The 26,636-nt window shown below is 46.1% G+C and overlaps 1 protein-coding gene across 1 annotated transcript in view; it reads right to left on the minus strand.

Annotated features, from left to right (window-relative positions):
• Positions 1-23,807, minus strand: part of LOC126355310 (uncharacterized) — a 49,943-nt gene extending 26,136 nt beyond the window's left edge. Inside the window, exons 1-2 of the mRNA XM_050005602.1 lie at positions 23,728-23,807; positions 5,136-7,236 (exon numbers count right to left, since the gene is read on the minus strand). Coding sequence (XP_049861559.1) covers positions 5,136-7,236; positions 23,728-23,807 — 2,181 coding nt within the window. The remainder of the gene's footprint in view (positions 1-5,135; positions 7,237-23,727) is intronic.
• Positions 23,808-26,636: the final 2,829 nt, after the last annotated feature.

Raw genomic sequence — 26,636 nt, forward strand, 5'->3', positions numbered from 1 at the left:
CAACTGTTATTTTCGGAGTGTTTCCGCACTCGAGAATTTCAACACAGCCTTTAGAAAGGAACAAAATCGTACAACTGATCGATGAAGCCGATAAGTGGGTGTGAATACTAACAAAGTCTCCCAGCTTAATCTCTATTGCGATCTGCGTGAACCGTCAAAGGGTTAACGATAACGCTGTAGATTTTAAAGGAGAATGCCTACATCATGGACTGCTTATATACAGGACGTTAAGGAATGCCGTTTTATCTACGTCGGTCATCTGACGTGCTAGAAGAAAGGAGGAAGGCTCCCCTTGTTCTTATAATCTCGCACATCTTACTCGTGCACTCAACGGTGTTTCCAGTCTGTGGCGAACGCGATCAATACTTAACTCTTTGTATCGCTTGAAACTGTATTTAAACGATACAGAGAAAATTCCTGCAAATATATACGGAAAAAATATGTTTCAAATAATTTTAACTTTAAAACATACCACTCATTTAAAGAATTCTACGCTGCAGTCCTATTTCGTCGCGTTATCGGTCAGAATATCTACATACAACGATGTCACTAAAATGAATGTTCTACTGGATCATGGCGTACAAGTCCCGTTACACGCGTTGTAGAGAACTTCCATGTTTTTCCTTTTCTGTTTCCTCCAATTCTTTTGTCGATTTGTTCAAAACGTTTTTCAATCCAATCGCGTACGGTTCCAAGTAACAACAGCGTAAGTCCCTAACAGGTGCCACTAAGGTACTTGCATTTGACAGAGTGACTAATTTGGCTGTCTCAAGATGAAATTTTATTTGTTGTAAAAGTAAAGAAATGCACATTCATATACTTCTGGTACAAAACGATGTATTTTCAATTGCAGGTATTAGACTGAAGCGCCAAAGAAACTGGTATAGGCATGCCTATTCAAATACAGAGATATGTAAACATGCAAAATACGGCGCTGCGGTCGTTAACGCCTATGTAAGACATCAAGTGTCTGGCGCAGTTGTTAGATCGATTACTGCTGCTACAATGGCAGGTTATCAAGATTTAAGTGAGATTGAACATGGCGTTTTAGTCGGCGCAGGAGCGATTGGACAGAGCATCTCCGACGTAGCGGTGAAGTGAGGAGTTTCCCGTTCGATCTTTTCACGAGTGTACCGTGAACATCAGGAATCCGGTAAAACATCAGATCTTCAACATCGCCGCGGTCGGAGAAAGATCCTGCAAGAACGAAACCAATGACTGCTGAAGAGAATCGTTCAACGTGCAGAAGCGCAACCCTACCACAAATTGCTGCAGAGTTCAACGCTGAGGCATGAAAAAGTCTCAGCGTGCGAACCATTCAACGAAACATCATCGATATGGGCATTTGGAGTCGGATGGTCACTCGTGTACCCTTGATGACAGCACGACACGAAGCTTCACGGCTCGCCTCCTTTCAAATTGTGTCGAGCGGATGAACGTGTACAGATACGGAACATGGGTCCCACATGTCAGCAGGGAACTCTTCAAGATGGTGGAGGCTCTGTAATGGTGTGGTGCGCGTGCAGTTGGAGTGCTATGGGACGCCTGATACGTCTAGATACGACTCTGACAGGTGACACTACGTAAGCATCCTGTCTGATCACATGCATCCGTTCATGTCCATTGTGCATTCCGACGGACTTGGGCAATTCCAGCAGGGCAATGCCACATCCCACATGTCTATAATTGCTACAGAGTGACTCCAGGAACACTCTTCCGAGTTTAAACACTTCCACTGGCCACCAAACTCCCCAGACATGAACATTATTGAACATATCTGGGATGCCTTGCAACATGCTATTCAGAGGAGACCGCCATCCCCTCGTACTCTACGGATTTATGGCCAGTCTTGGACGATTCATGGTCTTATTACTCCTCAGCAACTGCTTTAGACATTAATAGAGTAGCCTCGTCGTGTTGTGGCACTTCTGCGTACTCGCGGGTACCCTACACAGATGTACCAGTTTCTTTGGCTCTTCAGTGTATATTTCACGACTATTCCCATTTTAACTAAATACAATAAATACTCATTAAATATATTATCACAATGATCACCATCTGAAGTGAGAAAACGGTCAATAATGTCATAGCCTCTTGATTTCACTACCATCTTTACTACCTTTAGTATGTGGTTTAAATACAGTACTTCAAGAGCTCTAATGTTATTTTTTGTGTTCGCCCTATTGCCATACATTTGAGATTGTAGTCACGAAATGACACCAGTAATTTTAGAAAAAGAAAACAGGAATACCGACCTAATTTTCGTTAGTGTTGCTCTGAATACCACAGTTCACTTATAGTTCTAAAATTATATTACATAAAACATTACCCAATCAGACTGTGTAAAATGGAAACATGTTTGGTGATCTTTCAGGAACTCATAACTACTACTACCAGAGGCAATGTTGCAGCACTTTAGCACCACGTTTTCATTGCCATTAAGTGTAAGAAGAGTGCAAATGAATTTTACTTTGCAGTAAAGTCCTAAATATTTTTGTGGTTGGTGGAAAATATATGCTGTTTAACATCATTACTAAATTATACGAGTACCGTACGGTGCTTGCGGAGTATCTGTGTAAATATAGATGTAGAAGTTTGTATTGCCGGTCTGAGTGATTTCATGTATTCAGTTATAGACATTCAGAAAGCAACTAGATCGGCAAGATTTTTCCAAGCGTTCGTTTTTCAGGCCAACGTCTGAAATAACAACGCAATCTACTGGAAATCATTTAAAATACCTACATCATCAAACGTTCTCCATGGCGTGAGGTATTTTTACTTTCAATGTCATCACTTCTTTACAGCTTGATAGTTACACGCGCTGATGTCGTTCCCCTCTTCAGCATCCTTTCCTCACTAAACATGCATGGAAAGCGCTATTCCTGCCCTGGTAGACTCTTTCACCAGACATACCGTCAACTGCAGATGGATATGATATGATCATTCAGTCACTGGCCTTGAACATAAATAGGGTAACACTGAACTATGCATACAGCTCAATCCGATCAAGTAGACAACGCCCTACCTACACTCCAATGTCTACTTTGTCACCAAGTGGAATAGCTGTTATTGATATTTTTTCAAATTTTTTTTGAGCTATGTTTATTGTTATCCTCATGACGTTAACATTCTCAGAAACATGTTACTCAAGTGGAATCTTCTACATTTCCTACAAAGACTTCTTCTTCGAGAATAAGTACATGGTAACAGACATTTCTGAGTTTTACGAAAAAAGTAACTTACGTGCTTGTACCAGAGTATTTATGAGATGTACAGAACACACTGTAGCACATCACCTTCTTTTTCTATAATGAACTCTCGTATTATTTGACGAATCATCCCAAAACAGGTGAGCTCCTGGTATGTAAAGAGTGACTTTCTACATTAAACATGAAGGGAAAGTGTCTCTGGCGTGCAGACTAAATATCAACATTATAAACTTTTGAAACCAACAAAATTGCATTTCTCTTGTCTACCTTGAGGGAAAGGTCTGATATGATGCTATGTCCGATTATTGTCTACATGTTTCGGCCTACGTTACTTGATCGAATATGGAATACAATCAGGTTGTAATAAATGGGAAAAAATGTTTGGTAATTTTTCAGGAACTCAAAACTACTACTACCAGAGGCAGTGTGGAATACAACTGTCAATGTATTACATGCTTAAACGCCAAGAATGAAACTCGGGAGAAGTATAGTCCAAATACAGTTTTTTCTTCTTTTTTGTTTTGTTTTGCTGAACATATGCAACTTCTCACCTTTCTGAACAATGTTGAAAGGTCACGCTGGTAGGAACTGTTTAATCTGCACGCGTTATATAATGGATTCGGAAAAAATTTATCATAGGCATTTGGCTGACAAAGGGATTCAGAGTGATGGGGCGTTGTCCTGGTCACCCTACTGTGCGTGGAGTCACGGCGCGACGGCAGCAGATAACGTTGAAGCCGAACCGACGTCTGTCTCTGCTGGTCAGTTACGAATCCTTGAATTCAGAAGATAACAGTTTTCCACAAACTGTGTATGATATTTTATCAGCAAAATATCTTTAGGACACGTCTGGCGAGGGTAGCACACCAGCCATGGAGCACACACAGCGGCGTCCGACCATCGTTCCAGATTCCTCATCACATTATTACTTAAGAAGATGTGTGCCTTAGGTAGCTAGACTAATGAGGCTACACATGATGAACACTGCCCGCCGCGAAATGGAATGCCGTCTGGTAGCGTTTCGGGGACGTGAAGCAGTAAAGAAAGTTCGCTTCTTGATTCAGAGTAAAACTGTTTTGTGGAGACAAGTGCAGCTGTGCTACTGCTCTTCGCGAGTATCGACGCATTAAAGGAGCACGGAGAGGTCCTCTTTCCGCACCGGGATTGAAGAACACCATTTGGACGTTCGAACTGATTGATTATTTGCAATTTGCTCCTGGGACAGGGCCGACGACCAATCGTGCCACAAATTGTTGAAGAAATTACTGTCTGAAAATGCTGGGTGAAATATCTGATCTTCAAGCCGTGCACGAGCTGTCTCACGACTGTTGAACATTCCACGGTCCACAGTTGTTTCGGGCAGCGGTAGAGAAATCTCTAGTGCGGTTCCAAGCTGTCGTGGAAAAGATGGTTGTCACACTGAGCAACGTGTCTAACCTGCAATGTAGACATGGAACGCCATTGACAAATATGCTTCTTTCAGTGGCTTATGCGTTATTTCTATTCCCCATGTAATTACAAAAGTTTCCACAAAATTTCATTGCCCTCGAATCGCTCGTTTTTCAAGGGGACTCTCTCAAATAGCCAAAGTTTAATTGTAACCATCCTGTATGTAAGTGAAGCAGAGACGAATGAGGAATCATTCCAGCGTCGATGCAGACTGCAAATGGGGAAAACCACCGACTTAAGCGTCTTTGAATAAGGACGTATTGTTATGGCCCAGCGCCTAAGAAGGAGCATCTCAGGAGCGTCGGAGCTGATCGGCTGTTCGTGTGTTGCTGCCGTGAGCGTATATGGAAAGTTATTGAAGAACAATGGAACCACGAAAAGTCGACAAGGTGTTGGACGTCCACACGTCATCACAAAACGTAGCGGTAGGACCTGAAACTCCCAAGGACTTAATATATTACAGTGCCTGTTGTGTACGTCGGGATGGGCGGCGATCTCTGAGAGAGTACAGTGCCTGTTGTGTAAGTCAGGATGGGCGGCGATCTCTGAGAGAGTACAGTGCCTGTTGTGTAAGTCAGGATGGGCGGCGATCTCTGAGAGATTACAGTGCCCATTGTGTAAGTCAGGATGGGCGGCGATCTCTGAGAGAGTACAGTGCCTGTTGTGTAAGTCAGGATGGGCGGCGATCTCTGAGAGAGTGCAGTGCCTGTTGTGTAAGTCAGGATGGGCGGCGATCTCTGAGAGATTACAGTGCCTGTTGTGTAAGTCAGGATGGGCGGCGATCTCTGAGAGAGTACAGTGCCTGTTGTGTAAGTCAGGATGGGCGGCGATCTCTGAGAGAGTACAGTGCCTGTTGTGTAAGTCAGGATGGGCGGCGATCTCTGAGAGAGTGCAGTGCCCGTTGTGTAAGTCAGGATGGGCGGCGATCTCTGAGAGAGTACAGTGCCTGTTGTGTAAGTCAGGATGGGCGACGATCTCTGAGAGAGTACAGTGCCCGTTGTGTAAGTCAGGATGGGCGGCGATCTCTGAGAGAGTACAGTGCCTGTTGTGTAAGTCAGGATGGGCGGCGATCTCTGAGAGAGTACAGTGCCTGTTGTGTAAGTCAGGATGGGCGGCGATCTCTGAGAGATTACAGTGCCTGTTGTGTAAGTCAGGATCGGCGGCGATCTCTGAGAGAGTACAGTGCCCGTTGTGTAAGTCAGGATGGGCGGCGATCTCTGAGAGATTACAGTGCCTGTTGTGTAAGTCAGGATGGGCGGCGATCTCTGAGAGAGTACAGTGCCTGTTGTGTAAGTCAGGATGGGCGGCGATCTCTGAGAGAGTACAGTGCCCGTTGTGTAAGTCAGGATGGGCGGCGATCTCTGAGAGATTACAGTGCCCGTTGTGTAAGTCAGGATGGGCGGCGATCTCTGAGAGAGTACAGTGCCTGTTGTGTAAGTCAGGATGGGCGGCGATCTCTGAGAGAGTACAGTGCCCGTTGTGTAAGTCAGGATGGGCGGCGATCTCTGAGAGATTACAGTGCCCGTTGTGTAAGTCAGGATGGGCGGCGATCTCTGAGAGAGTACAGTGCCTGTTGTGTAAGTCAGGATGGGCGGCGATCTCTGAGAGAGTACAGTGCCTGTTGTGTAAGTCAGGATGGGCGGCGATCTCTGAGAGAGTACAGTGCCTGTTGTGTAAGTCAGGATGGGCGGCGATCTCTGAGAGAGTACAGTGCCTGTTGTGTAAGTCAGGATGGGCGGCGATCTCTGAGAGATTACAGTGCCTGTTGTGTAAGTCAGGATGGGCGGCGATCTCTGAGAGATTACAGTGCCTGTTGTGTAAGTCAGGATGGGCGGCGATCTCTGAGAGAGTACAGTGCCTGTTGTGTAAGTCAGGATGGGCGGCGATCTCTGAGAGAGTGCAGTGCCCGTTGTGTAAGTCAGGATGGGCGGCGATCTCTGAGAGAGTACAGTGCCTGTTGTGTAAGTCAGGATGGGCGGCGATCTCTGAGAGAGTACAGTGCCTGTTGTGTAAGTCAGGATGGGCTGCGATCTCTGAGAGAGTACAGTGCCCGTTGTGTAAGTCAGGATGGGCGGCGATCTCTGAGAGATTACAGTGCCCGTTGTGTAAGTCAGGATGGGCGGCGATCTCTGAGAGAGTACAGTGCCTGTTGTGTAAGTCAGGATGGGCGGCGATCTCTGAGAGAGTACAGTGCCCGTTGTGTAAGTCAGGATGGGCGGCGATCTCTGAGAGATTACAGTGCCCGTTGTGTAAGTCAGGATGGGCGGCGATCTCTGAGAGAGTACAGTGCCTGTTGTGTAAGTCAGGATGGGCGGCGATCTCTGAGAGAGTACAGTGCCTGTTGTGTAAGTCAGGATGGGCGGCGGTCTCTGAGAGAGTACAGTGCCTGTTGTGTAAGTCAGGATGGGCGGCGATCTCTGAGAGAGTACAGTGCCTGTTGTGTAAGTCAGGACGGGCGGTGATCTCTGAGAGATTACAGTGCCTGTTGTGTAAGTCAGGATGGGCGGCGATCTCTGAGAGATTACAGTGCCCGTTGTGTAAGTCAGGATGGGCGGCGATCTCTGAGAGAATACAGTGCCTGTTGTGTAAGTGAGGATGGGCGGCGATCTCTGAGAGTCTACAGTGCTGGTTCAGCCACAAGTGATTTTAGCCCACCGTTTAGCCCACATTGTTTGCGCTTCTACGTGTTCTCCTGTTGCCCCACCAACATCGCCAGTCTCCAGTGCAATGGACACAGGATCACGGTGACTGGACCTTGTATCGACAAAAAAGTGTCACCTAGGCGGAAAAATCAAGTTTCTTCTCGCACCAGGTTTGTGGCCGTGTTCAGATACGTCATCACCCAGGGGAAGGCTGATCGAATCGTGCATCGCACCACAGTCCTAAGCTGGTGGGGACGCTCACTTGCACTTCCGTCGGACCTGTGGTAGTAATCGAAAGCACCATGGCAACTGTGGACTACTAGAACGCTGTGGCGGACGATTGACATTCCTTCGTGCTTGGCGTTCTTCACGACGGCGATGGCTTCTTTCAGTGAAATACATAAGACCACAATTTTGCTACAGTGATTTGAGGAGCAAGGCAACAAACTTACGTTGATGTCGTGGTCAGCAAATTCGCCTGCACTTTACCCAATGGAACACATCTGGGATAGCACCAGGCGATAGTTCCGTGCCAGTAATTTACGGGGACAGTGTACTTCGTGCGCTGATATCTTATGCCACGTACCTCTGTAAACCTTTCAAGAACTTAATACGAGGGCTGTCCAGAAAGTAAGTTACGATCGGTCGCGAAATTTAAACGACTATGAAAATTCGATAAAGCTTTGCAAAGACGTGTTGGGCAGTGTCTCTAGTATGACTCTAGGTAGAATTATGTCGCTCTTTTCCTTCCTGAGCTCTTAGTAAGCGCGTAAAGATGTTATAGAAAATAGTGTCTCCCGCCAAGTACGAGGGCCTGGTGAGAATTTTCCCCTGAAGCTATGCAACCATCATTACATAACTGTCGTGCGGATTCTTCAAGACAATTCTCAGCCTCATTCTGCAGGGGCAATGATGATGTTCCTGCATCGTTTCAATTGGAAATGTTTGGTTACCCACAATACAGCTCGTAATTGTCTCCCACTGAGTTTCATCTCTGCTCAAACGAACCGCTGGCTATGTAGACAACATTTTGGCACAGACAACGAGCTTTAGGGCAACGTAGAGAATTGGCGGAAAGCGCTGGCGGCTGCCTTCTATGATTGGAAAGTTGGTACAACGCTACGACGAATGTCTGAGTCAGAACGGCGACTACGTAGAGAAGTAGCTGAAAGGTGTAGCTAACTGTTACAAATGAAACATTTATGATTTTCACTGTGATTTTCATTTCGCGATCAATCGTCACTTACTTTCTGGACAGCCCTCGTGTATTAGAGTGCCTGTGTTATCCTGAATACGATGCAAAGTTCCTTTGGACGTGCATGCATGTCCAAAGGAACAGGAACTGCGGCGACTGCAGCTGTTATGAAATACATTAAAAAATTCACAACTCCGAATGAGAACAACCATCAGCTGTAGAATGGAATGACGACAATGAAAATTTGTTCCTGACTGGGTCTCGAACCCGGATTTCCCGCTTATCGTGAGCGGTCGCCTTACCATTTGGCTATCCGTCCACGACTCACGGCCCGACCCAACATATGGCCACTGACGACATAAGGAAGTTTGGGTCTGGCGGTGAGTTATACAGACAGCCAAATGGTAAGGCGACCGCTCGCGATAAGCGGGAAATCCGCGTTCGAGACCCAGTCAGGAACAAATTTTCATTGTCGTCATTCCATTCTACAGCTGACGTCCTCATTCGCAGTCGCAGTCGGGATAGCCGCACGGTCTGGGCGCCTTGCCACGGTTCGCGCGGTCCCCCCCCCCCCCCTCTTCGGATGTTCGAGTCCTCCCTCGGGCACTGGTGTAGTTTTTGTCCTTAGCGTAAGTTACCTTAAGTTAGATTAAGTGTGTGTGTCGGTTAGACAGTCAGCGAGAGCGCACCGCTAGTTCCTACTATTAATAAGGCGAGTACACCGTTCGTATGTTACATATTATTACGAGATTCAAACAGGAGAGAATTATTTTCAGTTATCAATGTAGTCACTAGTTTATATTTTTGTAATTTCTTGCGTGTTCAAGTGCTTCCTAGGCACAAACTTTTATTTCAACAACAGTGTAGTGTACAGTACCACCATTGCTATTGACTGTTGTATCGACCCTCGTATCGTACAGGCTTTTGTTTGTTTGGTTAGAACAGCTGAGTGTCAGTTAGACCGTCAGTGAGAGAGCACTTCGATTTCCCGTTGCTAATAAGGCGAGTACACCACTCCCTTGTTGCATATTTTTACAAGTTTAAAACAGGAGTGACTACAGTACTGGATAGGAACTGTGATTGTTGTGTACAGATGCGAGCTGAGTTGCGGCTCTTCGCTCACAGCTCCAGGCGGCGTTGGCTTCCGTCACACAGCTTGAAGCTGCTGCCAAAGGGCGTCACTGTGGGGGATCGGACACGGGAATACGAGGAACGTCGAGCACGTCCCACGTTTCCTCCGATCGGTCCACTGCTGTGACCGCCCCAGGTACTGTCTGCACTGGGGTTGACTCCTCACCCGTGCTCGAGTGGGAGATCATTCCAAAGTCTGGCAGGCAGCGACAAACGTTTCGAGGAGCCGATCGTAGGGCCTCCCCGGTTCGTTTGACGAATAGGTTTCGGCCGTTATCTGTGGCTCACGTTGTCTCTGTGCCGGATGTAATAGTCCACCCTGTTCCAGAGGAAGCTTCTCTGTCCGCAAGTTCTGGGCATTCACAGAGGGTGGGTTTGCTGGCGGTTGGGAGCTCCAACGTTAAGCGCGTAATGGGGCCCCTTACGAAGATGGTTGCCAAGGAGGGGAAGGAAGCCAGTGTGCACTCCGTGTGCATTCTGGGGGGAGTCATTCCGGATGTGAAAAGGGTGCTTCCGGAAGCCATGAAGAGTACAGGGTGCAGCCAACTGTGAGTGGTGGCTCGTGTCGGTACCAATGACGCGTGTCACTTTGGATCGGAGCAGATTCTGTCTGGTTTCTGGCGGCTAGCGGAAATGGTAAAGACTGCCAGTCTTGCATCCGAGATTAAGGCGGAGCTCACCATCTGCAACATCGGCGATAGAGTCGACTGTGGTCCTTTGCTGCAGAGCCGAGTGGAGGGTCTGAATCAGAGGCTCAGGCGGTTCTGTGACCGTGTAGGCTGTAGATTCCTTGACTTGCGCTATCGGGTGGTGGGTTCCCGGATTCCGCTTAATAGCTCAGGAGTCCACTAAACACAGGAGGCGGCTACACGGGTAAGCTGTAGATTCCTTGACTTGCGCTATCGGGTAGTGGATTTCCAGGTTCCGCTTAATAGGTCAGGAGTCCACTACACACAGGAGGCGGCTACACGGGTAGCGGGGGCTGTGTGAAAGGGACTGGGTGGTTTTTTCGGTTAGATCGTCTCTGGGAACCACAGAAGAGGCGTCCGTCTAGAAGTGGGCAGGTAAAACACAGTAAGGTAGTTGTAGAAACGATTGGTATTGTAGTTGTAAATTCTCGTAGCTGTGTTGGGAAAGAACCAGAGCCCCAAGCCCTAATAGAAAGCACTGAAGCTCAAATAGTTGTAGGTACAGAGAGCTGGCTAAAGCCGGAAATAAGTTCAGCCAAAATTTTTTCAAACGACATAACAGTGCTCAGAAATGATATATTAAATACGGTTGGTGGTGGAGTACTTATTGCTGTCAAAGGTAGTTTTCCGTGTAGCGAAATTGAAGTAGGTAGTTCATCTGAAATAGTATGGGTAGAAGTTGTACCTGACAATCGGACCAAACCATTAACTGGATCGTTTTACCGACCCCCAGACTCAGAAGATATAGTCGCTGAATAGTTCAAAGAAAATTTGAGTCTCATTTCAAATACGTACCCTTCTCACACAATTATAGTCGGTGGTGACTTCAATCTACCCTCGATATGCTGGAGAAATTATACGTTTAAATCCGGCTGCAGGCATAAAACGTCATCCGAAATTGTACTGAATACTTTCTCAGAAAATTATTTTGAACAATTAGTTCATGAGCCCACTCGAAGCGTAAATGATTGCGAAAGCATACATGACCCTTTAGCAACAAATAATCCTGAACAAATAGTGATTATCGTGACGAATACAGGGATTAGCGACCACAAGGCAGTTGCTGCTAGGCTGAATACCTTAATACCTACAACCATCAAAAAGAAACGCAAAGTATGTCTATTTAAAAAATCTGATAAAAATGCTCTTCGCGCCTTTTTAAGAGGCAGTTTACACTCCTTCCGATTTGATCATGTAAGTGCAGAAAAGTTGTGGAATGTTTTCAAAGAGATTGTATCGACAGAAATTGAGAGATATTTACCACATAAATTAGTAAGTGATGGTACTTATCCCACATGGTACACAAAACGGGTCAGATCGTTGTTGCAGAAGCAACGAAAAAAGCTTGCCAAGTTTAAAAGATCCTCACGATTGGCAAAGTTTTACAGAAGTTCGAAATATAGCTCGTAATTAAATGCAAAATGCTTTTAATAATTTCCACAACGAAATTCTGTCTCGAAATCTGGCAGAAAACCCAAAAGAGTCTGGTCATACATAAAGCACAGCAGTGGCAAGACGCAATCAATACCTTCACTGCTCGATAACAACGGTGAAGTCACTGATGACAGTCTCACTAAAGCAGAGATATTAAACACGGTTTTCCGAAACTCCTTCACCAAAGAAGACGAAGTAAATATTCCTGAATTCCAATCAAGAACAACTGCCCAGATGAGAAACATAGAAATAGAAATCCTCGGTGAAAGAAAGCAGCTTAAATCACTTAATAAAGGGAAGGCCTCCGATCCAGATTGTATACCAGTTAGGTTCCTATCAGAGAATGCTGATAAAATAGCTCCATATTTAGCAATTATATATAACCACTCGCTCACAGAAAGATTCTTACCTAAAGACTGGAAAATTGCTCAAGTCACACCAATACCCAAAAAGGGAAGTATGAGTAATCTGCTGAATTACAGGCCTATATCACTAACGTCGTTTAGCAGTCGGGTTTTGGAACAATACTGTATTCGAACATTATGAAGTACGTCGAAGAAAACGATTAATTGACACATTGTCAGCACGGATTCAGAAAATATCGTTCTTGTGAAACACAGCTAGCTCTTTATACTCATGAAGTAATAAGTGCTATCGACAGGGTATGTCAAACTATTCCATATTTTTAGATTTCCAGAAGGCTTTCGACACCGTTCCTCACAAGCGTCTTATAACTAAACTGCATACCTACGGAGTATCGCCTCAGCTGTGCGACTGGATTAGTGATTTCCTGTCAGAAAGGTCACAGTTCGTAGTAATAGAAGGAAAGTCATCGATTAAAACAGCAGTAATATCCGGCGTTCCCCAAGGAAGTGTTATAGGCCCTCTATTATTCCTGATATATATTAACGACATAGGAGACAATCTGAGTAGCCGTCGTAGATTGTTTGCAGATGATGCTGTCATTTGCCGTCTTGTGAAGTCATAAGATGATCTAAACGACTTGCAAAATGATTTAGATAAGATATGTGTATGGTGCGAAAAGTGGCATTTGACCCTGAATAGAGAAAAGTGTGAAGTTATTCACACGAGAACTAAAAGAAATCAGCTAAATTTCGATTTCTGGATAAGTCACACAGATCTGAAGGCTGTAAATTCAGTTAAATAACCAGGGCTTAGAATTACAAATACGCTAAATTGGAACGATCACATAGATAGTGTTGTGGCTACAACAAACCAAAGACTGCTATTCATTGGCAGAACGCTTAGGAGGAGGAACAGGTCTATTAAAGAGAATGCTTACACCACGCTTTTCCGCCCTATTCTGGATATTGCTGTGCGGTGTGGGATCCGCATTGTAGAGTGCTGCATGACCGAGTAAGCGAGCACAAAATACGAGATGGGGCGAGCACACCCTACTGGATAGGCTGCGCGCACTAGTTCTTGTGACCGAGCATAGAAGCCGTGACCGAATACGTAGCACGTAACTTCAAACATATTACACGTGCCATTATCCGTGTGAGACTGCAGCCAGTACGGGTTTCTCACTAGTGTGATCATGCAACGCGACGAAGCCAGTGCAGTGAGACGTAAGATTGAAACCAATGTTTAACATTGAAGAAACGGGATGGTCTAAAAAGCCTAGTATGGCGTACATTTCTGTTGGTTGTAGACAGTTCGTCTACTGGGTACGTATCGTGTATAAACTGCTCCACATTATTACAGCAAAGTGTGTTGCAGTGTGTGCTAAAGGTATGAGACCTTTTAATGCTGTTTCCGGTGAAAGTTTCAGAGAACTAGGCCACGAATTAATACATCTAGATGCGTATTACGAAGTTAACGTGGTAGATGTCATGCCACATCCCTCCACTATAAGCAGGCATGTCAAAGATCAAGCTGATGCAATACGAAACAGCATAATGCCTTCTGTTATTGCGGAAGTTATTAATAAAACATGCTCTGCGTCAGTTGATATGTGGACTGATCTGCATAATCAGGTGCACTATTTGACGCTTACAACACATTACACTAACACAGATTGGTCTCTTGTGAGCAATATTTTATTTACAACAAAATTCCCGGGCGTTAAGAAGACGGGAGTAAATATTATGAAAGAAATTGAAAAGAGGATTGCTGATTGGGATATTTCGCCGGACATGTTGCACAGTTTTGTTTTTGTCTCCGATCAGGGTGCCGATGTAATAAAGGCTTTGGAAAATCACTAAAGGATTCCTTGTGCTGCTCATTGTATAAACACAGCACTTAGCCACACTTTCGTGAAGATAACTTCTTGTTAAATCGTGCCCCGAACATCACATCAACAATAAATACTGCAAAATGCGTTGTAAGGTACATTAAGAAAAGTGGCCTCCGCTCGTATTTGAAATAATCGTTGAATCAAGAGGTCTGCACACTCTGGGAAAGCTTGTACAATATGCTGGAATCCTTAAACACTCAGTATGACGAAGTTGCTGCTTTGCTGACGAAAAAGGACTCCGGTTACGGATTGCAAGGATATGATAATGAGCTTTCAGGAAAAATTGCGCGTTTTCTGAGACTATTCAAAGAGCCCGCAGATGAATTAGATGGCGAAAAAGAACCGACAATCCAGTTACTCCTTCTTTGGTTTCACAAACTGCAACAAATTTGTAATGTCAGTTATACTGACTGTCAGGTGAGTAATTGCTAGAGTTAAAGCACTGTTTCATTATGATAGACGATAGATTTATAATTAACTAGCGTAATTGATGTGTACTAACAGATATGTATTTTTGAACGAGAGGTACAAAGGATTAAAAATCGAGCCTTGACTTTCGTTTGTGAGAAGACTGTGATCACTTCCAGACATAAAATTGCTACGTTTCTTTGGCCGTCTTTCTGTGGTCTTAATATGCCTGAAATAAATGAAAAGCAGGAAATTCTTAGCAATGTGCGACAAGTTTGTGCTACTTACGCAAGCACAACATGCAATCATTAACATAATCGTTTTTTCATAGTTAGTGAATGATGAATTATAGAGAAACGGGAATGTTATAATTCGTATAATATTTCATTAACTTAAAACACCTCGTTTTTACGGGAACGTTTCGATGATTTCCACATCAGTTCTGCATTACTTGTCTCTTTTTTTTATTATCATAGATCCTTCAAGTACTGTGTCATCACCACCCAGAAAGAGAGATCGTTTCAAGAAATGGAGGAACAACAGATCATGAGCAGCAGATGAAGTAGATCTCTACATTTTCATGCACCCCGGAGATGGTGATATCTCAAAGTGGTGGAGCAGACATGAAACAGATCTGCCAGGCCTGGCTCCAGTTGCAAGACGTATTTTATATATCCCAGCAACAAGCGCACCCAGTGAAAGATGCTTTAGCAAAGCCGAGTCGTGTGGGGCCGGACACACGAGGGGCTCGGTCCGCCCGTCAACAGGAGAGCCGTGACCGGTCAGACATTGAGCGCTGCAGCACTCTAATCCGCATCAGGTGGGACTGAAGGATGACATCGAAAAAGTACCAATAAGGGCAGCTCCTTTTGTATTATTGCGAAATAGGGGAGATAGTGTCACAGACAGGATACGTGAATTGGAGTGGCAATCATTAAAACAAAGGCGACGGAATCTTCTCATGAAATTTCAATCACCAGTTTTCTTCTCCGATTGAGAAAACATTCTGTTGCCACCCACATACATAGGGAGAAATGATCATCACGATACAATAAGAGAAATCAGGGTTCGCGCAGAAAAATTTTAGTGCTCGTTTTTTTCGCGTTCGAGAGTGGAACGGTAGAAAGTTTTAAGGTTGTGCACTGAACCCTCTGCAAGGCGCCTTAATTCGAACAGCAGAGTAATCACGTCGATGTAGATGAAGTAGTGTGTAAGCCTAGGGACCTATAACCTCAGGAGTTTAGTCCCATAGGAATTTACGACAAAACAAAAATTTAATGTATTCTAAGGACCTGACGAATCCATACCACTAAGAATCGACGTTGCATTTCGTCCTAAGGAGGAGAAAATAGGCATTACACAGTTTCGGCTCATCGGCGTACAGCCTCATACACTCCTGGAAATGGAAAAAAGAACACATTGACACCGGTGTGTCAGACCCACCATACTTGCTCCGGACACTGCGAGAGGGCTGTACAAGCAATGATCACACGCACGGCACAGCGGACACACCAGGAACCGCGGTGTTGGCCGTCGAATGGCGCTAGCTGCGCAGCATTTGTGCACCGCCGCCGTCAGTGTCAGCCAGTTTGCAGTGGCATACGGAGCTCCATCGCAGTCTAACACTGGTAGCATGCCGCGACAGCGTGGACGTGAACCGTATGTGCAGTCGACGGACTTTGAGCGAGGGCGTATAGTGGGCATGCGGGAGGCCGGGTGGACGTACCGCCGAATTGCTCAACACGTGGGGCGTGAGGTCTCCACAGTACATCGATGTTGTCGCCAGTGGTCGGCGGAAGGCGCACGTGCCCGTCGACCTGGGACCGGACCGCAGCGACGCACGGATGCACGCCAAGACCGTAGGATTCTACGCAGTGCCGTAGGGGACCGCACCGCCACTTCCCAGCAAATTAGGAACACTGTTGCTCCTGGGGTATCGGCGAGGACCATTCGCAACCGTCTCCTTGAAGCTGGGCTACGGTCCCGCACACCGTTACGCCGTCTTCCGCTCACGCCCCAACATCGTGAAGCCCGCCTCCAATGGTGTCGCGACAGGCGTGAATGGAGGGACGAATGAAGACGTGTCGTCTTCAGCCTTGGTGCCAATGATGGTCGTATGCGTGTTTGGCGCCGTGCAGGTGAGCGCCACAATCAGGACTGCATACGACCGAGGCACACAGGGCCAACACCCGGCATCATGGTGTGGGGAGCGATCTCCTACACTGGCCGTACACCTCTGGTGATCGTCGAGGGGACACTGAATAGTGCACGGTACATCCAAACCGTCATCGAACCCATCGTTCTACCATTCCTAGACCGGCAAGGGAACTTGCTGTTCCAACAGGACAATGCACGTCCGCATGTATCCCGTGCCACCCAACGTGCTCTAGAAGGTGTAAGTCAACTACCCTGGCCAGCAAGATCTCCGGATGTGTCCCCCATTGAGCATGTTTGGGACTGGATGAAGCGTCATCTGCACGTCCAGCACGAACGCTGGTCCAACTGAGGCGCCAGGTGGAAATGGCATGGCAAGCCGTTCCACAGGACTACATCCAGCATCTCTACGATCGTCTCCATGGGAGAATAGCAGCCTGCATTGCTGCGAAAGGTGGATATACACTGTACTAGTGCCGACATTGTGCATGCTCTGTTGCCTGTGTCCATGTGCCTGTGGTTCTGTCAGTGTGATCATGTGATGTATCTGACCCCAGGAATGTGTCAATAAAGTTTCCCCTTCCTGGGACAATGAATTCACGGTGTTCTTATTTCAATTTCCAGGAGTGTATAAAAGTACGATGGTTTCAGAAGAACGCTGCGAGTAAACTACAAGACATACAGAAAATAAACACACATCAGTGGATAGAGCTTCCATCCATGTTTTTAAGCCCCGTTACAGGTGCTCAATACAGGCATCAATTGTGACGACAGCAAAAGAGTCTGACGTGCGACAACGCGGTGGGACATCAGCCTGCGTTGGAAGCCTGTTCGACGGGTCGCCTATCTGCAGGCGAGGACCAATTACACACATCAAAAAAAGTTTTGCATCACCCCGGTCCCAGAATTCCTGAAAGAGACGTTGACTGAGGATATTGTCTCACAGACAGCCCCTTTGGCTGTTCAGAGATGTCACTAAATCCACCCAAAGACGCAAACAACCATGCATGAACATCGCCTATTAGACGGAGGGGTCCGACAGCCGATCAGTTCTAGTCATTCCACCAGGAAGGAGGTATAGTGCTCGTGTTGTCTGTAGTTCAACCTTACCTACACGGTCAATACCGAGATTCGATCGTGTTCGCATTGTTACTTTGTGCCAGGAAGAGCTCTCAACAAGGGAAGTGTGCAGGCGTCTCGGAATGAACCAAAGCGATGTTGTTCGGTCATGAAGGAGATACAGAGAGACTGGAACTGTCGATGACATGCCTCGCTCTGGCCGCCCAAGGGCTACTACTGTAGTGGATGACCGCTTCCTATGGATTATGGCGCGGAGGAACCCTGACAGCAACGCCACCATATTCAATAATGCTTCTCGTGCAGCCACAGGGCGCCGTGTTACGACCCAAACTGAGCGCAATACGCTGCATGATGTCCATGGCGTGGTCCATCTTTGCAACCACGACACCATGCAGCGCGGCACAGATGGGCTCAACAACATGCCGAATGGACCACTCACGATTGACATCACGTTCTCTTCAGCGATGAGTGTCGCATGTGCCTTCAACCCTTGCAAAACAGAAGTGCCATATTATCACCATACGAGAAACTTAATTGTTGTAAGAGTTGCGATGTTGAAGGGCAAGTGGACCAGTGAACATAAAGAATATCTAATGATGTCATATCAAAGATACTCGAAAAGCTTGTGTGAACAAATAGACAAACATATAAGTAACAGGATTATTTGTTTTTAAGGAAATACGTGAGAGGATTGGTTTCATGGCAAATCAAATAAATGTAGTTGTGTTTCTCTTGCTATTAATGTCGTTTTATACTGACGTACTTGGTAAGCTTATGCCAATAACTAAGATTTACTTTCGTTACATATTAGGTTCTCAAACCTCCTCACGACTATCCTAGCATGGGTAGGGGTGATACTCCCATGGTGTGCGTCCCATGTGGCGGGTAGGGAATTCCGTTCCACAGCAGCATGGGCGAAATAAAGTATCTTCCGAGGACCAAACACCTGCTGAATCTCTGGAACCTACAATTCCAGTTTGAAGAATAAAATAAATAACTTCATTCCCTACTTTTGAAGTTTAACTAAATTCCGAATGCATGATGCGAATGACTAAGGAAAACATTATTCCGGGACATGTCCTGAAAAGAGAATTCTCTGTCGCTTTAAGCGGCGCAATTGGATCTGCGGGTTTTGGAGTGCCAGGCCGGTATGCTTAAATGAGTCGGAGCATTGTGAAAACCGCCTGCCCGGAAATATATAAAAATGTATATTTATATATACACTAAGGTGACAAAAGTCATGTGGTGCCCCATAATACCGTGTCGGACCTCCTTTTGTCCGACTTAGTCCAGCACCTCGACGTAGCGTGGACTCAACAAGTCGTTGGAGGTCACATGCCGAAAATGCTGCCTCTACAGTCGTCCATAATAGTTAAAGTGTTGCTGGTGCAGCATTTTGTGCACAAACTAATCTCTCGATTATGTCCCACAGGTCTTCGATGGGATTCATGTCAAGCGATCTGGGTAGCGAAATCATAAGGTCGAAGTGTCCAGAATGTTCTTCAAAGTAATCTCGAACAGTTGTGGCCCGGTGACATGGCACACACTGTCACCCATAAAAGTTCCATCGTTGAATGTTCTCCGAGTACCCGAACGTAAAGATTTACAGCCAATGATCGGTTCAGTGGGGTCAGACGACCCAGTCCATTCCACGTAAACACAGCCCACACCATTATGGAGCCACCATCGGCTTCGACTGTGTCTTGTTGACAATCTAGGTCCATGATTTTGTGGGATCTGTGCCACACTAGAACCCTCTCATCAGCCCCTACTTGTTGAAATCAGGATTCATTTGACCAGGCCAAGGTTTTCCAGTAGTGCCCCGATATGGGCACGAACACAGGACAGACGCTGCACATGATGTCAATGTCTCAAATTCGGTATTTTCGGCACGCTCTTGACACTCTGGATCTTGAAATATTGCATTCCCTAACGATTTCCGAAATGGAATATCGGATGCATCTAGAGGCAACTACCGTTCGCGCGCTCAAAGTCGCTTAATTCCCATGCGGCCATAATCACATAGGAAACCTATTCACATAAATCAGCTGAGTACAAATAACGGCTCTGCCAATGCACTGCCCTTTTATACCTTGTGTACCCGATACTACCGCATATGTATATGTGCTTATTGCTATCCCACAACCTTTGTCAACTAAATACGAGGGTGAGTTAAATGGAAACCTTAAATTTGTAATAACAAATCGAAATTTTGCGCCATTATCCTGTAAGCTGGTAAGCGTGCTACAAACAGTGTGCAGAATGGCCTGTAGGTGGCAGCATAGCGCAGATGCACACATACCGTCGCAGTATCGGTATAAAGATGGCCGCCTCACTTGCGACTTGCACCAGGGAAGAACAGCGTTCTGTTATTCAGTTTTTGCGTAGTGAAGGTGTGAAATCTATTGAAATTCATCGACGAATGAAGGTTCACTACGCTGATGCATGTTTATCACAGAAGCAAGTCAACGAATGGAGTAGGAAGTTTGCAAATGGTGTAACGTCAGTGGAAGATGCACCTCTTCCAGGTCAGGCACAACGAGTTGTGACACCACAGAACATTGCAGCAGTTGAAGCCATAGTGAATGAAAACTGCCGAGTGACACTGAATGACATTGCACCATGTTTATAGATTAGTCATGGGTCAGCACACCATACTGTGCATGATGTGTTCCAGTTTCACAAAGCTGATCCCTGAAATGAGAGAACGACGTGTTGATGCTTGTAAAGAACTTCTTCGGCGCTTTGAACGAGAAGTTGACGGCTTCCTTGCAAGAATCGTTATTGGGGACCAAACCTGAGTTCACTTTCACTAACCGGAAACGAAGAGAGCGAGCAAGGAATGGCGCCATTCGTCATCACCAAAACCAAAGAAGTTTCGAACAGAACCATCAGCAGGGAAGGTTATGCTGACTCTCTTTTGGGGCGAAAAAGGCGTCATTTTGGAGCATTACATGCCTAGAGGGACCACTGTCACCAGTGCATCATACACAGATCTCCTAAAAACTCATCTGCGGCCTGCAATCAAATCAAAGCGACATTAGATTGCTGTCAGCAGGTGTCCTTTTGCAACATGACAATGCAAGACCCCACACTACCCGAACAACAGTTGCAACAGTCAGAGACCTGCATTTCAAGTGTCTTCCTCTTCCACCGTACTCACCAGACCTTGCCCAAAGTGATTTCCATGTGTTTGGACCACAACAAAGATGCAATGGGAGGAAAGAAGTTTAGTTTTGATGAAGAGGTACGCCACGCGGTGCATGAGTGGTTGCACAGACTACCAAAATAATTTTTTTCTGAAGGAATTTATGCATTTTATAAGCGCTGGAGGACTTGTATTGAGCGTGAGGGAGATAACGTTGAAAAGTGATACAGCTTTGTACCATTTCTGCACAATAAATAATATTTTAAAAAATACACTCCTGGAAATTGCAATAAGAACACCGTGAATTTATTCTCCCAGGAAGGGGAACTTTATTGACACATTCCTGGGGTCAGATACATCACATGATCACACTGACAGAACCACAGGCACATAGACACAGGCAACAGAGCATGCACAATGTCGGCACTAGTACAGTGTATATCCACCTTTCGCAGCAATGCAGGCTGCTATTCTCCCATGGAGACGATCGTAGAGATGCTGGATGTAGTCCTGTGGAACGGCTTGCCATGCCATTTCCACCTGGCGCCTCAGTTGGACCAGCGTTCGTGCTGGACGTGCAGATGACGCTTCATCCAGTCCCAAACATGCTCAATGGGGGACACATCCGGAGATCTTGCTGGCCAGGGTAGTTGACTTACACCTTCTAGAGCACGTTGGGTGGCACGGGATACATGCGGACGTGCATTGTACTGTTGGAACAGCAAGTTCCCTTGCCAGTCTAGGAATGGTAGAACGATGGGTTCGATGACGGTTTGGATGTACCGTGCACTATTCAGTGTCCCCTCGACGATCACCAGAGGTGTACGGCCAGTGTAGGAGATCGCTCCCCACACTATGATGCCGAGTGTTGGCCCTGTGTGCCTCGGTCGTATGCAGTCCTGATTGTGGCGCTCACCTGCAAGGCGCCAAACACGCATACGACCATCATTGGCACCAAGGCAGAAGCGACTCTCATCGCTGAAGACGACACGTCTCCATTCGTCCCTCCATTCACGCCTGTCGCGACACCACTGGAGGCGGGCTGCACAATGTTGGGGCGTGAGCGGAAGACTGCCTAACGGTGTGCGGGACCGTAGCCCAGCTTCATGGAGACGGTTGCGAATGGTCCTCGCCGATACCCCAAGAGCAACAGTGTCCCTAATTTGCTGGGAAGTGGCGGTGCGGTCCCCTACGGCACTGCGTAGGATCGTACGGTCTTGGCGTGCATCCGTGCGTCGCTGCGGTCCGGTCCCAGGTCGACGGGCACGTGCACCTTCCGCCGACCACTGGCGACAACATCGATGTACTGTGGAGACCTCACGCCCCACGTGTTGAGCAATTCGGCGGTACGTCCACCCGGCCTCCCGCATGCCCACTATACGCCCTCGCTCAAAGTCCGTCAACTGCACATACGGTTCACGTCCACGCTGTCGCGGCATGCTACCAGTGTTAAAGACTGCGATGGAGCTCCGTATGCCACGGCAAACTGGCTGACACTGACGGCGGCGGTGCACAAATGCTGCGCAGCTAGCGCCATTCGACGACCAACACCGCGGTTCCTGGTGTGTCCGCTGTGCCGTGCGTGTGATCATTGCTTGTACAGCCCTCTCGCAGTGTCCGGAGCAAGTATGGTGGGTCTGACACACCGGTGTCAATGTGTTCTTTTTTCCATTTCCAGGAGTGTATTTAAGGTTTTCATTTGACTCACCCTCGTATCTCGATGGGTGAGGCATTTAAAACTGTTGGCGAAATTCAAATCGAATTAAAAAAAGTGATAATAAACGTTGTTCACTTCGAAGAGGGACGCGCATTACAATAACGTTCGAGTCTCCCTGCACCACTCCCGGAGGCAGGGGGGGGGGGGCGACCTTGAAATCTTAAATAGGAATCCCTGTTTTTATTGTAGATTTGTATTCTCCGTGAAAAATGTGTAAAGTTTGTACGAAACATTTCTTTCGCTTCGTCATAGATGGCGCTGTAATCGGCACACATGAATATTGAGTGACAGTTGTTGCAAAACGGTAATATCTCACAAAAATATACATCCGATTACGAAAATCAAAGTACATTATTTGATGTATGGGAAAACGATATCATGTGACACTGCCTACCATCCCGCAATGTACTCTTAGACTACACACAGCGTTTCCGAGGAGCAACGACCTACTTTGGGATGCCTGATTTTGGTGATCTACTTGCCTCTCACAATCCATCGACCCGGATAGTTTCGATTCAAAACTTCTCGAGCTAGTCGTGAATAATGCGTTGGGTGTCCATAGTGTTGAAACCACATATCCAGACTCGTTTGGAGTGGAACATCGTACATTATTATTGGTAAAACACTATCCACAATGTCGCTGTACATTGGCCAGTCAGATTGCCTTCTATGAAGTATCGGCCAATTACCTGCGTACCTAAAATACCGCACCAAGCGTTGACACTCCATGGCCGTTGATGCCCAATTTGCCTTACCGAAAGGGGATTCTCCACTGACCGCTAATGCAAATTACGTCGATTCACTTGACTACGATTCGTAAAATTTGATTCATCGGAGAAAAGTATCTGTGAAACGAAATTATCATTGCCTTACAGTTGTCCCTGTATCCAGTTGCAGAAATTCAGGCGATTTTGAAAATCTTCTCCAAGCAGTTCTTGATGCAGCGATAAATGAAATGGATGCCATTTGTCTGCATACAGTACACGCAGAATACTTGTTTGCAAAATTCCTGAACCTCGCCCAATTTTCCGAGAACTAATGTGCGGATTTGCAGCAACAGCAGCTAAAACATTCACTGTGTTATTTTCTTTTGTCACAGGCCGCTGCCGGACTCTTCCTCTAGTTTTAACACTTCCCATTTCAGTAAATAGGTGGACAGTACTGCGAAACGTCGTTGCAGGCGGAACATTATATCTGCAGACAGAGTAGCATACCTTTGACTAGCTTCGTCAACACTTTTATGAGCCTCAAAGTGCGGGGCAATAATATCGACCCCCTCTGCAATCGTTAACATCGTGGGATAACTGCAACGAGATGTGTACAGTCCGAATAATTGAAGTAACAAGCACAGCCTGACCGCGGAATGAGCGCATGATCACGGTCTGTGCTTCATTCGATTGTGGGTGGTGTCACACGATAGCGTTATCAGAAATATCAAGAAGTACTTCGACTGTCTTAACCGGATGTGTATTTGTTTGCGATAGTACCGTTTTGCAACAGTTGTTACCCCACATTCATGTGTGCCGAGTACAGCGCATTCTGTCATGAAACTAAACGAGTATTTCATACAAAAGTTACGTATTTTTTTGCGGAGAATGCAAACCTGCACTAAAAAATAGGGTTTCCTATTTAAGATTTCAAATCTCACTGCCTCCCGGCTTCGGGTTTGTTGCAGGGAGGTCGAGCGTTATGTTAATGGGTGTCCATATTCAAGGTGAACAACATTTCCAACCACTTTTTTTAATCTGATGTGTATTTCGCCAAATATTCTGACAAACAGTCATGACAGGCATCTTAAATGTAGGGGTTGAACCCCTCTACCATCCTCCACACCTACAAATCCTTAATCCATCCCATCCTCTGTTATGACAGTCCCACTGTATATCCACCCCCCCCCCCCCCAAATTCTATAAATCCCTCCAGATCCCCAAGCGTCATGCACTCCACTTTGCCTTCTGTATACACCTCTTCCTCTCCCAAAGGCAGATCCTCCTCTATGACCTGATCCCTTTCCCCCATCTGCTCCTACTCCTTGAACATATCTGTGTATTTTTTTTTTTTCTTCTAATAATTTCCGGGTATGCAGCCGGATCCCGTCGACATTCTGCCACGATATTTCGGCCCAGAGACGTCCGGCCATCATCAGGTGAGTACACAACTACTGAAGAGCCCAGGTGCAGTCGCGGTATTTATACCGATTCTCGCGCACGTGTTGACATGCGCGGCATAGCCGAGTTGTACGTGCTGCCCTCGGTGGTGAAAGTAAAAGATCATCTAGTCATTGAGTATCGAATGACGCTGTCTATTCCGCTGTGAATGTATAATTTTAATAACAGGATTCCAAGTTTTATCCAGTTGAAAGCCGTTGTCACGATTTATAAGATTATCGGCAAGACGTATTTCCACTGATTCCTTGATTACGGAATCCCAAAAGCCGGAAACCGGAGCTAAAATTTTTGTTCCATTGTATTCCATTGAATGTCCCAATGAAATACAGTGCTCTGCTACTGCCGATTTTGACGGTTGCCGCAGACGGGTGTATCTTTCATGTTCTGTACATCGTTCATGGACAGTTCTTGTCGTCTGGCCAATATATGCAGAGCCACATTCACAGGGAATTTTGTAGACGCCTGATTTCTTCAGTTGTAAATCGTCTTTAACGGATCCAACCAGGGCCCGGTTCTTTGCTGGTGGACGGAAGATAACCTTGATTTTATTCTTCTTCAGTAGTCGGCCTATTTTCGACGACACATTCCCGGCGTATGGAAGAAACGCAGTTGATTTAAAGTCGTCATCAGCGTCCTCAGTGCGCTGCTTCTTGTTATGACAGTTGCGCATGGCCTTTCTTATTTGGCGTGAAGTGTAGCCATTCTCTTTAAAAACCTTCTCCAAGTGTTCTAATTCTGCGTGGAGGTTTTCATCGTCCGATATTACATGCGCTCGATGTATTAAGGTACTGAGAACACCGGCTGTTTGTGCTGGGTGGTGGCAGCTTGACGCCTGGAGATACAGATCTGTGTGAGTCGGTTTCCTGTACACAGAATGTCCTAATGACCCATCATTTTTACGGCATACTAGCACGTCTAGAAATGGTAAAGTGCCATCTTTTTCAATCTCCATCGTGAATTTGATGTTCTCATGTAAAGAGTTTAAATGATGAAGGAATTTCTCCAGTTCCTGTCTGCCATGAGGCCATACAACAAAAGTATCATCTACGTACCGCCAGAAGACCGTAGGCTTTAAGACAGCAGACTCAAGTGCTTTCTCCTCAAAGTCCTCCATAAACAGATTAGCTACCACAGGGGACAAAGGGCTCCCCATGGCGACGCCGTCTGTTTGTTCAAAGAATTCGTCATTGAATAGAAAGTACGTTGAGGAGAGTATATGTTCAAACAAGGCCGTCATTTCTGCACTGAATAAGTTACCAATAAGATGTAACGATTCCATTAAAGGCACTTTGGTAAACAGTGAGACCACATCAAAGCTGACTAATAAATCCGAGCTGCTAAGCTTAACTTCCTTCAAGCGACTGACAAAATCCTCGGAATTACGTATATGGTGGCAACACTTACCCACATACGGCTTTAGTAGTGAGGCCAGATATTTTGCTGTAGAATAGGTGGCAGCACCAATATTACTCACTATTAATCGTAGTGGGGCACCATCCTTGTGTATCTTGGGAAGACCGTAGAGTCTTGGTGGTACTGCATTGTGTGGTCTCAATCTCTTGATAATTTGTTCAGGTAGAGAACAGTCGTTCAAAAGGGTAGCAGTTTTCCTTGATATTCGGCTTGTTGGGTCCTTTTCAATTCTGCGGTACGTGGAATCATTTAGCTGACAATATATCTTCTCGTTGTAGGCTTCCCTTGTCAGAAGAACTGTGGCGTTACCCTTATCCGCAGGCAGTACGACTGTGCTAGTATCTTCTCTGAGGCTGCGGAGAGCAGCTCTTTCAGCTGGCGAGATGTTACTCCGTTGTGGCGCACATTTCAGCAACGTTCGGCAAGATTCACGTCGAATTTCGTCTGCATTATCCGCAGGGAGACGTCTAATGGCTTCCTCAATGGAACTGATGAAATCCGTTAAAGGCAGTGAAACAGGAGTAGGGGCGAAGTTTAAACCT

This window comes from Schistocerca gregaria, chromosome 3 (assembly GCF_023897955.1).
Source record: "Schistocerca gregaria isolate iqSchGreg1 chromosome 3, iqSchGreg1.2, whole genome shotgun sequence".
In the NCBI taxonomy this organism is placed as follows: Eukaryota; Metazoa; Arthropoda; class Insecta; order Orthoptera; family Acrididae; genus Schistocerca; species Schistocerca gregaria.